Genomic DNA, 15,576 nt, shown 5'->3' on the forward strand with positions numbered 1-15,576 from the left:
CAGACAGAGTAGTCATCTAAATGCGAGGAGGGGGCTTCCATCTCACTCTTCCTCCTGAGGCCTGGGTTCACCTTCACTTCCACAAAGGTGTGAGCTGTCCCTGTCAGTGGGACTCACATGTCAGACTCAACAACTGCTTTCACTAGAAAGGACCTGTTTCTCACATGTTAAGAGAAACTTCAGACTGACCCAAAGAACCAGGACATCTCCAAGTTGTAAGGTATCGCTTTGAGAGTGTTCCCATTGGGATTCTCCTTCCCAGTGTCTCCTGTGACCAAGGAAACCCCAGCAACTGTCCCAGCATACTGCTTTCTTTTACCCAGTGGCTAAACTGTCTCAACAACAAGGACAATTGCCTAAGATCCCTGAGCTTTGAGAGCAAATGAGTTTCATACCCACAGGGAGGAGGAGGGCATGTGAGAAGACCCTTAAGGGAGATGGCAGTCTTCCAAGTGAGTAGTGAGCCTAAGAAGACAAAAAGATCAGTAGGGAATTGAGAGGGCCAGTGGCTGACAGTGACACAGTGACAGGGGTATGGATACCACCAGGCTCAACTTCCACACTGCTGGCCATGGGATGACATTCTCTTCCAACCACTAGTCCGTGCTTTCACTCCTCCAACATCCCATGCCTTTCAAATCAGCAGGGCTGAACTTAAAATTACATAAGGGCTGCTGTGGTAATGCCCAACACACCACTGCTGTCTACTATAGTGCCCTGTAATGCTCTCACACCCACCGTGCCCAGCACCCCTCCACACTTGCAGTATCCACCTGACCTCAGTTTGCAGCTCCCAATCTGAGTAATATCAATAGATGGTCAATCAATAAAACCCATAGACTTTGCTAGGCACAGGGGTCTTTATTCAAATCAAGGTATTGTGATAAGCTTTCAAAGCCAAGAACCTGGCTAGCCCCGTTTGTCTAAGGAAGGTCTTACCTAGCCCAGAGATTTCACTAAAGTAGCAAGCAGTTCTCAACCTGTAAGTCTGGACCCTTATGGGGTTGCCTATCAAATATCCTGCATATCAGATATTTGCCTTATGTTTCATAACAGTAACAAAATCATAGCTATGAAGTAGCAACAAAAATAAGTTTATGGTTGCGAGGGTCACCACAACATGAAGAACTGTATTAAAGGGCCCCAGCATTAGGAATGTTAAAAGTCACTGAAGAGACTCAGAGCTGGAATGGCTTTTATACTCTCAGGGACATTGGATAATGTCTAAAGACCTATCTTGTCACAACTTGGGAGATGCTACTGGCATCTTACAAAGAAGGCCCCAGAGTACTGCTTAGTACCCTGTAGCCCACGGGGCAGCCTGCCACCACTCAGGACCTGACCAGAGCTTTATATCAACTATGTCATGGTTGAAGAACACAGCTACATTGAAGTAGACTCACTGATAGACCATTGTATGACCCTCTACACTTCAGGGGATTATCTAACCAAGTCAATTGTGCTCCTTCTCTCCCTCCCTCCCTTCTTCCTACATAAAAAGAGAGGAGCCTAGAAGTAGCCTGCCATCTACAAAAGAACCCAATTTTGTGTCTCTCAAGATTCAGCTGCCACAAAAAGCAAGCCACATGGAGTCAAGCATGGCGGTATTGAAAGTTCATTTGATTTCAACAAATCAGGTCTGAGCAATGCTAAGCTGCCCGAGGCTACCAGTTAGGAGTATCAGCCTCAGAGCTCATGGCCAAGACTCACCTAGCGCCTTAATTTAATAGGCATTGAGGTGTCTGACCAATTTGGGTTTTGTTTCTATTCTTACTATGTTTTTAAGTACAGAATCTAAAACAAATGTAACTCTCCTTCCCACCTTGAATAAGTGTCAAGTAAAAGTGGATGCTTAAAAGATTCAGTGATTGGGGACTTGTGATATTCAGAGCAAGACCTGGAAGCAGTTGGAGCATTCCCCCATTTCTCCACTGGCTATCTGCTCTCCACCTCACTGCCCACCACCTCACTGCCCTCCACCTCACTCTCACTGCCCACCACCTCACTGCCCTCCACCTCACTGCATTCACCTCACTGCTCTTCACCTCACTGCACTTCACCTCACTGCACTGTGCTCTACCTCACTGCCCTCCACCTCACTGCCCTCCACCTCACTGCCCTTCACTTCACTGTACTAATTTCTACTTCACTGCACTCCACCTCACTGCACTTCACCTTACTGTTCTCCACCTCAATGTCCTTCACCTCACTGCCCTCCACCTCACTGTTCTTCACTTCACTGTACTGATTTCTACTTCACTGCACTCCACCTCACTGCCCTCCACCTCACTGTTCTCTACCTCACTGTTCTCTACCTCACTGTTCTCCACCTCAATGTCCTTCACCTCACTGTTCTCCACCTCACTGTTCTCCACCTCACTGTTCTCCACCTCACTGCTTTGTGCTCCACCTCACTGCACTGTGCTCCACCTCACTGTCCTTCACCTCATTGTACTGCTCTCCACCTCACTGCTCTCCACCTCACTGCACTGTGCTCCACCTCACTGTCCTTCACCTCATTGTACTGCTCTCCACCTCACTGCTCTCCACCTCACTGCACTGTGCTCCACCTCACTGCTCTCCACCTCACTGCACTGTGCTCCACCTCACTGTCCTTCACTTCATTGTACTGCTCTCCACCTCACTGCTCTCCACCTCACTGCACTGTGCTCCACCTCACTGTCCTTCACCTCATTGTACTGCTCTCCACCTCACTGCTCTCCACCTCACTGCACTGTGCTCCACCTCACTGCACTGCCCTCCACCTCACTGCCCTCCAACTCACTGCCCTCCACCTCACTGCTCTCCACCTCACTGCACTGTGCTCCACCTCACTGCCCTCCACCTCACTGCCCTCCACCTCACTGCCCTCCACCTCACTGCCCTCCACCTCACTGTTCTCTACCTCACTGTTCTCTACCTCACTGTTCTCCACCTCACTGTTCTCCACCTCAATGTCCTTCACCTCACTGTTCTCCACCTCAATGTCCTTCACCTCACTGTTCTCCACCTCAATGTCCTTCACCTCACTGTTCTCCACCTCACTGTTCTCCACCTCACTGTTCTCCACCTCAATGTCCTTCACCTCACTGTTCTCCACCTCACTGTTCTCCCCCTCAATGTCCTTCACCTCACTGCCCTCCACCTCACTGCTTTGTGCTCCACCTCACTGCACTGTGCTCCACCTCACTGTCCCTCACTTCATTGTACTGCTCTCCACCTCACTGCACTGTGCTCCACCTCACTGCACTGTGCTCCACCTCACTGTCCTTCACCTCATTGTACTGCTCTCCACCTCACTGCTCTCCACCTCACTGCACTGTGCTCCACCTCACTGCTCTCCACCTCACTGCACTGTGCTCCACCTCACTGTCCTTCACTTCATTGTACTGCTCTCCACCTCACTGCTCTCCACCTCACTGCACTGTGCTCCACCTCACTGTCCTCCACCTCACTGCCCTCCACCTCACTGCTCTCCACCTCACTGCCCTCCACCTCACTGCCCTCCACCTCACTGCCCTCCACCTCACTGCTCTCCACCTCACTGCCCTCCACCTCACTGCCCTCCACCTCACTGCTCTCCACCTCACTGCCCTCCACCTCACTGCTCTCCACCTCACTGCCCTCCACCTCACTGCCCTCCACCTCACTGCCCTCCACCTCACTGCTCTCCACCTCACTGCTCTCCACCTCACTGGTCTCCACCTCACTGCCCTCCACCTCACTGCCCTCCACCTCACTGCTCTCCACCTCACTGCTCTCCACCTCACTGCCCTCCACCTCACTGCTCTCCACCTCACTGCCCTCCACCTCACTGCTCTCCACCTCACTGCCCTCCACCTCACTGCCCTCCACCTCACTGCCCTCCACCTCACTGCCCTCCACCTCACTGCCCTCCACCTCACTGCCCTCCACCTCACTGCTCTCCACCTCACTGCCCTCCACCTCACTGCCCTCCACCTCACTGCCCTCCACCTCACTGCTCTCCACCTCACTGCTCTCCACCTCACTGGTCTCCACCTCACTGCTCTCCACCTCACTGCCCTCCACCTCACTGCCCTCCACCTCACTGCTCTCCACCTCACTGCCCTCCACCTCACTGCTCTCCACCTCACTGCTCTCCACCTCACTGCCCTCCACCTCACTGCTCTCCACCTCACTGCCCTCCACCTCACTGCCCTCCACCTCACTGCTCTCCACCTCACTGCTCTCCACCTCACTGCCCTCCACCTCACTGCCCTCCACCTCACTGCTCTCCACCTCACTGCCCTCCACCTCACTGCACCGTGCTCCACTTCACTGTCCTGCACCTCACTGCACGTAAGGCCTCCTGATGAAAGTGCTTCCTAGCACATCCTAGCCAAAAAATGCTGTTGTACAAAGATATTAGAAAACAAACTCATTTCATGCTTAGGAGTTTGAGGGCTGTATGCAACAAAGATGTCTAGGTGCTATGACAAGGCTAAAAGAAATGTAGTGTCTGTTCCTGATTCTGCTGGGTGTCCTCAGAGCTTCACGTGGGAGTCTGAGAACAAAGGGGCCTCTTCACAGACAAGGGACCTCCTCACGGAGACAGAGGAAAGCAGTACCCTTTCTCATACACCACACTTGCTGAGTCCCAGCAAAACCAACCAAAAACCGCTTGTCAGTTATGAGAGTCCTTCTCAGCATTAGCTCAGTCAGTACTTGCCAGCTTCCAAGATGTTGTCCCAGGAGGACAGTGACAAACTGAGAATCCCCTTAGAACCATGTTGATCATCCCAGGAAAACCTTTTAAGGTGGGCTGGCAGTGTGCCTCAGAGGGTACTCGCTACATAAGCCTGGGAATCTGAATGCCATCCCAAATCCCTCCTGAAGGTAGACAAAGAGAAGCAACTTCATAACGTTGTCTTCTAACCTCTACATGCATGCTATCACTCACACACACACACACACACACACACACACACACAAACATATACACACATAAGTAATAATAATAATAATTTGTTTTTAAAAATAAAACCTGTGAACTAGAGTTTCACAAATATGGGACAGAATGAAAAGGCCTTTGTCTGCCACTTCTACTTCCTCTGTAGGCAGGAGTCATGGAGATCAGAGAGGAAATTCCAGGATGAGCAACATACTCCACTCTTCTAGCCAAGAGCTTTTCACGACTCTGCAGGCCAGGCCCAGGAGAATGGCCTCAGTATGTGCAACTGAATATAAACCAGGCCAGCCTTGGCCTTGGTGAGTCTGACCATGCACGGATTCCTCTGAGTGGTATGACTTCAGGCATCATATTGAGGATGCTCTATTGGTGCCCATCTGAGTTAGATGCAGTGTACTCAGTGGACACCCCTGGAGAGGAGGGGCAGGGTGGACTTTGAGAAGCCATCTTTCTCTACTTTGGGGTCATTTAGCTGCAGATGTGCACATGAGCGTGACATGGGATAACACCTTCCTTGGTGGAATTTGGGTCTTTATTAAAAAGCAGTGAATAAATCATGGACTCATTGGAGAAGATATTTGCCAATTAACAAGTAGCAGCTGTTTTTCTTTCTTTTTAAGGGTCTGACTGATTAAAATTGCATGCTTCATTTAAGCAAGAGCCTGTACTTTACCTGGGAAAGAAAAAAAAAAGGCTGAGCATCCTTTATTCAAACAAAGTGCAGGCTTTTGTGATTCATTAAAACACTCTCAAACTGAATGCAAATCATCAGCCCACAGAAGCATTTTTGCTTGCTCTGTATAATGTGAGCATTCTCAATTCTCTGCTTAGCATCCCTGCCTCCTTAAGAGAGTCCAAACTGAACAAGATAGAATAAGAGAATGGTAGTTGACCAGCAGATCCAGAGGCCTGCCTCCAACAAAGATGACACCATTCCCTCCACGGAGCATAGCCCCATGAGGCTAGCAGAGAAACAGTCAGGTGCACTGTTTGGGAGAGCTATAGCATGCACAGGCATGCATATATACACACAGTATATATATATATATATATATATATATATATATATATATATATATATATATATATATATATGTGTGTGTGTGTGTGTGTGTGTGTGTGTGTGTGCATGTGTATATATGTATATATACATACCACATACATACACACACCATATATACATATATGCATATATATCCGTATACCATATATATACACATATATATGTATATATACATACATACCATTATATACACACATACACACACCATATATATACACATATGTATATATGTATATACACATAGTATATATACACACAAACCATATATATACACATATACATATGTATATATACACACACATACCATGTATATACACATATCACATGCATACACACATACATATACCACATGCATACACACCACACACACACATGCACACGCACACACACCACACATATACTATTCACAAACACATGCACACATGAGTGCATAGTCACTACCAGCATGTCCTTCTCCCCTGAGAGGTCTTATCTATTATCTACAAAAACCATAAAACTATTATGGCAAATTCCAAGGCCAGAAATCTATAGCTGCTTCTCTGAAGTCAGCTGAGCAAGGAGAAGCACACTTAAGCCACAAGCATGCTCCTGGTCAGCTGATCTGCAAGGTCAGGCTGGTCTCTACCCTCTCTCTGTGTGAACTCTGGCTAAAAAGTGAGAAGCCCCTCGCTGGCTTGGGTGTGTGACTCAGAGAATAGTAGGTCACTTGGAGCCCATCGAAGCTGATTGCAGAACCAGCTGTGTGCACCTCTCCAGCTAGGCTTGGGTGGACTCATCCAGCTGGTGAGAGATGGATCTGTCCCCACCCAAGACATGAGAGGGGACCTCCCCGAAAGAAGTGTGTCTCTCTTCCTGTTCCTACTTCTACCACTGAATCTTAACCATCCACCCACCAGTCCCTCCAGGAGAGATGGCCGACCCTCCACCCCTGCCTCCACCTGGGAGCCTACAGTGTAGGTGGGAGTAAAAGGAAGAGCAAACCTGTAAAACAGGATGGATGAAGCGCTAGGCCTGCCTCAAAGTAGGAGGAGCCTGTGCAGGGGACGGAGAGCCTGCACAAGAATCACCCAACTGTGCCCATGGAGCATGTGCAGTGGGCTAAAGAGGGGACTGGGCAACCCAGTGAGAGCAGAGAGGGGAGTGGTGACAGGGATGGGGCATCAGAGCAGCAGGAGGAAGTCAGGAGGAAGTGCAGAGGCTGCTCCTGAGCATCTAACCCAGTGTCCCCAGGAGAGTTCCTTCAAATGTAGGCTCTATGCCTGTATTTCCCCTGCCTATTCTTCCCATCCTTGCCCTCCTATATTCCAAGTGCTTGTGCTAGATCCCTCCCCCTCTTCCTTTCCCCCTCCCCTCCTGCTTTTTCCTCTCCCTCTCCCTCTCCCTCTCCCTCTCCCTCTCCCTCTCCCCTCCCCCCTACCCCTCCCCCTCCCCCTCCCCCTCCCCCTCCCCCTCCCCCTCCCTCTCCCTCTCCCTCTCCCTCTTCCTCTCCCTTCTGGAACTCCAGGGCTAAATATCTTCCCTGCAAAAGCAAAGCTTTCAGCATCACCAGATTAAGGAACAGACCCTCTTGCCTAACCTGTATAACTGACTACTGCATGCCTCCTGTGAAATTCCCCTGCTTCATGGCTGGCTAAGCATCACTTAGGACGGCAGGACCCCTACCCCCTGCTGCCCTCACTTTAACTAACTCTGCTCTCTGTCTGTTTACCCAGAGCCAGGCTCCCCTTGCCGTCCTAGCAACTAAAGGACCAGTAGGGCAGCTCAAAATCTGAATCATCTTTTGTCACATAGAGGGCATGACGGCAGGCCACAGAACATAGGTGGCCAGAGGCAGTATGGCTAGCCTCCCCGGCCACCTCTGTGGAGAACTGCCTCCTTTGGCTGGGGAAATACTGATTATGTTTATCTTCAGTTTCAGTACCCAAGGAACCAGAAGTATGTGACAGAGGACACACACATGCATGGAAGCCATGTACAGTAGACACTTGTAGAGGAGGCAATGCTCAGCCCAGCCCTGTTGGCCCAGTTCCTAAGAAAGGTAAATTCTACCCTGTACCAAATGCCCATGGATAGGAGATTCCTGGCACCAAGTCAGTTCTCCCAATTCAGGACAGCAGAGCTGGCCTTCCTTGTGCAATGCCATAAGGAGGCATTATCATAGACCTCACAAATAGAGTGTTCTCCTCCTCCAGTGAGGCCTAGGAGAAAGTAGTCAATTTTTACCTCTAAACTGCTTTGTGTTTTTCATATCTCTAAAACATGGGCATAGAGCAGAGTGTACTCACGGGTCGTAGCCACCGAGACGACTGGGCTGTACTCATATTCTCCAGAGGGGCTGGTGACCTTCAGTCGAAATTTGTACAGCGTCCTTGGTTCTAGGCCCTCAACCACATGCTTTGTCGCATAACCCCTGGACAGATGAAGACAAACATGGATGCCTCTGACCACCTTGGTCTTTTCCTAATTTTATGTCATTTCCTGACAGTGATACTTTAAAACATTTAAAGATATGTGTGCCTGGTGTTTCATCTGAGGGTGGAATGTTTTATATGTATTCACAACCTTTCACTGACAATGCAGGTGAGATTTTCTTGGCTTGAGGGAGGGTTGCACAAAGAAAATCTTTTCATGTGTACAGCAGGCTTTAGGTTTTATATCGTGTAGCTTTTGCTTTGCCTGCTTGCCAGGTCACCTAGGCAGCATTTCCCAACAGCAGGTAACAACAGGTAGAAGAGACTTTTGAATGCTTCCACTGAATAAATCAGTATCAATCTGATCCTACATTACTGAATTCCTCTAGGAAAAAAAGGACAGGTCACAGATCTGTAACATCTTTGCCCCATCAGGCCTAGACAGGTGTGGTGTAGTAATTTCCTTCCTAATTAAAACATTCTCTCCAGAAAGGAATAGGGAAGGCTCATGAGTCTCTGGAAGCAAGCAACTCACAAGTCTTAGCAAGTTCCTGAAACTAGTAAGATTCAGAAGGCCAGAGGAGGGATTTTCCCACCAGCCTGGATACAAGAGAGAAGGAACTTTCCCACCCCCTGAGCTGCCCAAGTAGAGACTCTCTAACCTATAAAGCTGCCTAAAAGTTTTTCAGAGCTTCAGGACTGTAGCTTTCATCAGTCAGTACCTTTGACACAACTACCTTTGAGTCTTCCTCCATGCTCCTATACCTAACCCCTCCCACATCCTCCCAGAAAAAATACATCTCATTGGTTCACCAAGTTGCTCTTTGGTAAAATTGCTCCCATAGTGTGTCATTGGTTTGCTATCTAGAGTAAATAAACATTTGTTTATATTCCCCCCAAAAAAGTTTCACATAACACAGTGCTTGGTGCACAGCTGACAGCATACACATTCTTCAAAAAAAATAATCATACTAACTCATAAAATTCATATTCAGATGACAAAATTTCATATTTGAAAGATTATTGCACACATATGAGTTTCAAATAATCTTCAAGTAGATATGTAAAACTGACAAACTGACAGCTCCTACATCTATAGCAAGCAAAATACTGCAGGGAACAGGCCTTAAGAAGTCAAGCCAACGATGGTCTGCCACTCAGAAGCAAATGAGTTTAGCTAGGAACTCAGGCAACACAATACAAAACAACTCTAACATCTTACATCATAGGTAAATTCACCTAGGAATGCTGGTGGGCAACAGGAGTTAGTTTCTATGGTAGGAGGCTGACTAGAAACTAACAGTGAAGAGCCCCAGGGAAAGATGTCTGAATTCTATAATCAGGACTTAGGAAATAAGAACCAGAAAACAGTGCAGTGGCTAGCCTGCTGCCATGCCTTTGTCTTCTCAGAGGATGCTGGAACCAGAAGGTGCAGGGAGATGCCAGCACCCTGCTATGAGGGAAGCGGAGGGAATGGCTCTGCTTTGGTGCACATTCTAAGATACCAAGCCTTCAGAGGGAACAGGATCACATGTAGCTCCTGATATACCTTAATTCTCAGTTTCATTCTACTACTAGAAGTCTTTTCTGGGCTTTGAGTCGATCCCAAGTATAACTATTTCAATGCTATATACAGCTAAGTTTGTCTTTGCTTGTGCTTCAAAGGCTTGACCTTTGACAAGGGAACATGCTATCTTTAGTTCTTTTTCTCTCCACTTCACTCCATTCTTGCTTTCTTCCCTTCAGTACACTTCCCCACGGCTCCATGCATGCAAGCTTACCATTGTTTTCTGTTATCTCTCTCATTCTCAGCAGAGCTTCTGCAGAGGCCAAAGTCATACATTACTATTTGCAAACTGTTCAAGGATGTTTGTGCTCAACCTAAATATTTACACACAAGTTCTGTTCTATGCAATTCAAACTTATCCCATGCCCATTTCTTGCAAGGTATTAGGCCAGGCAGACCCGGATGAGCTCAAGACTGAGTTAAATCATTCAACATCCTGTGGACTATCGCCTGGAGTCAGCATCGTGGCTGATAGACGCTCGTCTGAAGAATAAAGATGGGCCACAGCCTCATTTAGTCATCCCTGGAGCCTACTACAAAATCAGTATTTTCTCTAAGGTGTGGCATTAGAGGGGTGACTACATAACAGAGCTTCCCTGACCCTGGGTGAAGCATTCACCTTCTCATCCCCATCCCATCCAAAGCCTAAAGTGTGATTTCCTCCTTAGCTTATTCCCCGGCATGAGAAGAGAGGGTTGCATGGTATCCTTCAGGGAAGGTCTCTCTGACTTCTACAATGGACAAGATGTGCCAGAATGAAATGTCAGGTTCAAAGGACACCAGGCCCAGGATGAAAGGCTCATGTGCCTTCAAGCAGAGGGTGCATGGGATGAGTCATATTCAGGCATGCGAGGAAAGATGTTCTAGTCAGATCTGGCTACATCACCCAACTCAACATTTACCAAGACCCTTTCTCCTTGGTGCTCACCCAAAATTGAGATTCCAGGAGAAATTAGTAACTTGTACCACTACAAAGTTACTTCAGGCACCAAAATCCAACAGAGTCAAAAAATAATAATAATCTGAGCATTAGAGCTCTCTACCATCAAGCCCTGTTCCCTGCCCTCTGTTGGCAAAGTCAGCCCCATTTTGGTATCTTTTATTTGTAAAGTCATCCCTCTTCACTCAAAAAAAAAGGCACACGTTCAGCAAGGACAGCCCATCCATCAATGCAGAAACACAGGCAAGGGTCTAATCCTGTGCCCTGGAATGGGAGGAAGGTGGCAGGAGGGGAGCTGGGTGATACTGAGGTTGGGTGATGAGAAACCTGTAGTTTTCCGCACTGGTGCAATGGGAGTTAGCCACCACAAAAAGTTCTAGTTCCCTGCTGTAGAGAGGCCACACGGTAAGTGGAGCCACTGGACCATGGCAGGCAATGATGGAGAGAAAAAATCTAGGAAGCAGCCTGCGATGGAGAGAAAAAATCTAGGAAGCAGCCTGCATGCCAGCTTCCAGCTAACAGAAGCACTACTGTGCCTGCCAAAGTCCAGCTGGGAGACAGACAGACAGATGGACACACAGTTGTTTTTACAGCAATATACAAAAATAAAGAAATGGTTCTGAGGCTGGAGAGATGGCTCAGCGGTTAAGAGCACTGACTGCTCTTCCAGAGGTCCTGAGTATAATTCCCAGCAACCACATGGTGGCTCACAGTCATTTGTAATGGGATCTGATGCCCTCTTTTGGTGTGTCTGAAGACAGCTGCAGTATACTCATATAAATAAAAAGTTAAAAAAAAAAAGTAAAAAAAAAAAAAGAAATGGTTCTGATGTCATAAAGAAAAACGTTTGAATTTTTAAAAACAGACAAGTGTGAGAAACATAAATACACTCACCACAATGTGAACTCTCTAAACCAAGTAGAATAAATGTCCTGAAATATACTACATGAGCTGAAAATGATAATCCAGAAAATAAAGATGGATCAGACTGGAGCAGGTGATTCTTAGGAATGGGTAGACTGCATTGCTAAGTGATCATCCTCACTGTGATTTGGTAGGGTTGGTTCCTAAGGTATAGGTGGGTATGCCTGTGAGGGTGTGTGGGTGTGTGGATGTAGTGTATGCACATGCACACATACAAGTCATCATCCTCACTGTGGTTTGGGTAGGGTTGGTTCCCTAAGGTTTAAGTGGGCGTGCCTGTGAGGGTGTGTGGGTGTAGTGTATGCACATGCACACATACAGTCTACACACATACAGTCTACACACATACAGTCTACACAAATACAGTCTGTACACATACAGTCTGCACACATACAGTCTACACACATACAGCCTACACACATACAGTCTACACACATACAGTCTACACACATACAGCCTACACACATACAGTCTGCACATATACAGTCTACACACATACAGTCTACACACATACGGCCTGCACACATACAGTCTACACACATACAGTCTGCACACATATAGTCTGCACACACACAGTCTACACACATACAGTCTAACACATACAGTCTACACACATACAGTCTGCACACATACAGTCTGCACACATACAGTCTGCACACATACAGTCTGCACACATACAGTCTGTACACATACAGTCTGCACACATACAGTCTACACACATACAGCCTACACACATACAGTCTGCACACATACAGTCTACACACATACAGTCTGTACACATACAGTCTGCACACATACAGTCTACACACATACAGCCTACACACATACAGTCTACACACATACAGTCTACACACATACAGCCTACACACATACAGTCTGCACATATACAGTCTATACACATACAGTCTACACACATACAGTCTGCACACATACAGTCTACACACATACAGTCTACACACATACAGTCTAACACATACAGTCTGCACACAGTCTGCACACATACAGTCTACACACATACAGTCTACACACATAGTTTGTACACATACAGTCTGCACACATATAATCTGCACACACACAGTCTACACACACACAGTCTGCACACATATAGTCTACACACATACAGTCTGCACACATACAGTCTGCACACATACAGTCTACACACATACAGTCTGCACACAGTCTACACACATACAGTCTGCACACATACAGTCTGCACACATACAGTCTGCACACATACAGTCTCCCTTGCTTGTTAGCATTCACTCACACCCCATAGGTAATACAGGTCTAGTGCACTGGCAAATTTTAAGGTGTTCTTTTTCTGGTTTTTGAGATAAAGCCTTGCAGTTCTGTCTAGGCTGGTTCCCTATCTCCTGGCCTCAAGTGACCCCCCTCTGTCTTAGCCTCCCAAGCACCTGGGACCACAGGCCTGAGCCTGGATCCACTTGCAAATGCTTTAAATCTACCATTAAAAGCATCCTGTGTCCAACCAGTTCACACACTGTTCTCCTGTCTCCCCATTCCCCCCCACACCCCTGCACACCTCAATTATGCACAAGTTTCCTGATTAACTGTCTCTGCTGCCTACTGGCCCTCCTACCACGCCTCATCTCAGGCTGCCACAGCTGCCCTCATAGACCATATAGACCCTGCCTCTTCCGGTCTAACAACTTCACTTGCTTCCTCCAACCTCTTTCTAGTAAAATCCAGTGTTGTCTGGATAAGTTGCAGCCACGTGGTTACCTCTTTCTTCCTTGTCAGTACCTCACCAGTACCCCCACCTGTCCACTCTCCTCCATATTCCTCCGTGAGCTTTCCAGTTTGACACTGCATTGGCCTGGAAAGTCCCCTTCAGTACCCTACACTTGCTTCAGGCCCTTAATCCTGGCCCCAGACCCCTAGCCCTGTACTGTATTCTTTAGGACCTAGTATCCCTGACACACTATGCATTTTTACTTGTGTGTCTCATTTAGCAGGTCTTTTTCTCAACATAAGGAATTCTTATCTGACTCCAGTGCCACATCTCTGGCTTTTGGGACAGTGTGGGAAATGTCATGGGCACTCAGTAATACATGACGATGATGTGGATAAAAAGCTGTCACTGCAAGGAAGGGCAACAGTAAGAATCTGGCAGGACAAAGGGACAGAGTGATATCAGAGAACAAGAAACACATAGAGAGAGGATGCCAAGGCATATTCAAAAGACAGGAAGTCCCTACATCAGAGAAAGTTTGTGCTCAGAAATAAGAGGTAATCAAGCAGGTGTGGACACATGCACCATGTATATCATACAAAGAAACAGACAGCATGAACATGTGTATACATGCACATGTGCATCTCATACATGCAGAGAGAGAGAGAGAGAGAGAGAGAGAGAGAGAGAGAGAGAGAGAGAGATGGCTTTAAAAGGAAACAACCTCCACAGTGGAACATGAACTGTCATCTTCCATGCTAAGACGACCCACTTGAGATGATATGACAAATGAGAGTAAATAAACAAACAACAACAACAAAAATCAACTTTCAGGGTAGAAAGAAGAGACAGAGAGCAAAGAGACTCATCTCACTAGCACAATCTGGGTAGTCCAGGGCCTGAGACACATAGGAACCAGACAGAAATAGAACAGAATGTCCTGGCCTTATAAAGGGGAGCAGAGGGGAAACCCACAAAACTAGGTAACTGTACTTCTGAGAACTATAAGGGAAACCCAAGCCAAAGACCACTCCAGTGATACAGACTACAAAGTGCTGATGGACCAGAGCCAAACTGCCAGGGCAGGAGGAAGCCCAAGACCACCAGCCCAGCGTGCACTAGATAACCATCCCAGTAAGGAAGGCATTTTTTGCCTTAATGATCCAATGAGGCAGAGATGAATGAGGTTGAGACTGTTGCAGTCCAAGCCTGCCACCTAGTGGTCAGATATATGCACACACTTTCCCTAGGGATAAAACCTTTCACCAAAAAGGCCCTTGGAACCAGGGTGTGCAGGTGATGCCCCCAGCTCTAAATCGCAAACCACTATCCAAAACTGTTCTCTGGCCAGACCACAGCCAGGTTACTAGGGCCAAGGTGAATGATGCAGACCCTGAATCAGCTGGAGGCTGGTGCATGTGGCTGGTATCTCTCTAGATAAACCTTGAGTACTTGGCATAAAAGAGAGTGGGGAGGGAGAGAGGGAAGGACAGAGGGAGAGAGAGAAGGAGAGAGGGAGAGAGAGAGAGAGATGAAAGGAAAGGAAAGGAAAGGAAAGGAAAGGAAAGGAAAGGAAAGGAAAGGAAAGGAAAGGAAAAGAAAAGGAGAGGGAGGGAGGGAAGGAGGAAGGAAGCCAAGTGGCAGAAGAACACAGCAGGACAGTCCTCCATGCTCTGGCCAAGCACAAGTCAGACAAGTAGGAAACTGTCTTTTTCTCCCTCTGTAAAAAAAAAAAAAAAATGCTTAAAATACAATTTAAAGATGGTTCAGTAGGTAAAAGAAGCACTTGTCATAAAAGTATCAGGACCTGAGTTCAGGTCCTTGAGAGATGGCTCAGCAGTTAAGAGCTCTTCCAGAGGTCCTGAGTTCAATTCCAAGCAACCACATGATGGCTCACAACCATCTGAAATGGGCATCCAGTGCCGTCTTCCGGTGTGGCTGAAGACAGCAACAGTGGACCCACATACATGAAATAAGCCTTTTAGAAAAAGAAAAAGAAAAAAAGAAAGCTGGCTGCGGCCCCGCGTACCTGTAATGCTGGCCCTGGG

General features: G+C 47.4%; 1 protein-coding gene across 1 annotated transcript in view; it reads right to left on the reverse strand.

The window, feature by feature from the left end:
• Fank1 (fibronectin type III and ankyrin repeat domains 1) overlaps positions 1-15,576 on the reverse strand; it is a 120,675-nt gene that overhangs the window by 12,379 nt on the left and 92,720 nt on the right. The window contains exon 6 of the mRNA XM_052174608.1: positions 8,279-8,403. Within this exon, the coding sequence (XP_052030568.1) occupies positions 8,279-8,403 (125 nt within the window). The remainder of the gene's footprint in view (positions 1-8,278; positions 8,404-15,576) is intronic.

This window comes from Apodemus sylvaticus, chromosome 1 (assembly GCF_947179515.1).
Source record: "Apodemus sylvaticus chromosome 1, mApoSyl1.1, whole genome shotgun sequence".
NCBI lineage: Eukaryota > Metazoa > Chordata > Mammalia > Rodentia > Muridae > Apodemus > Apodemus sylvaticus.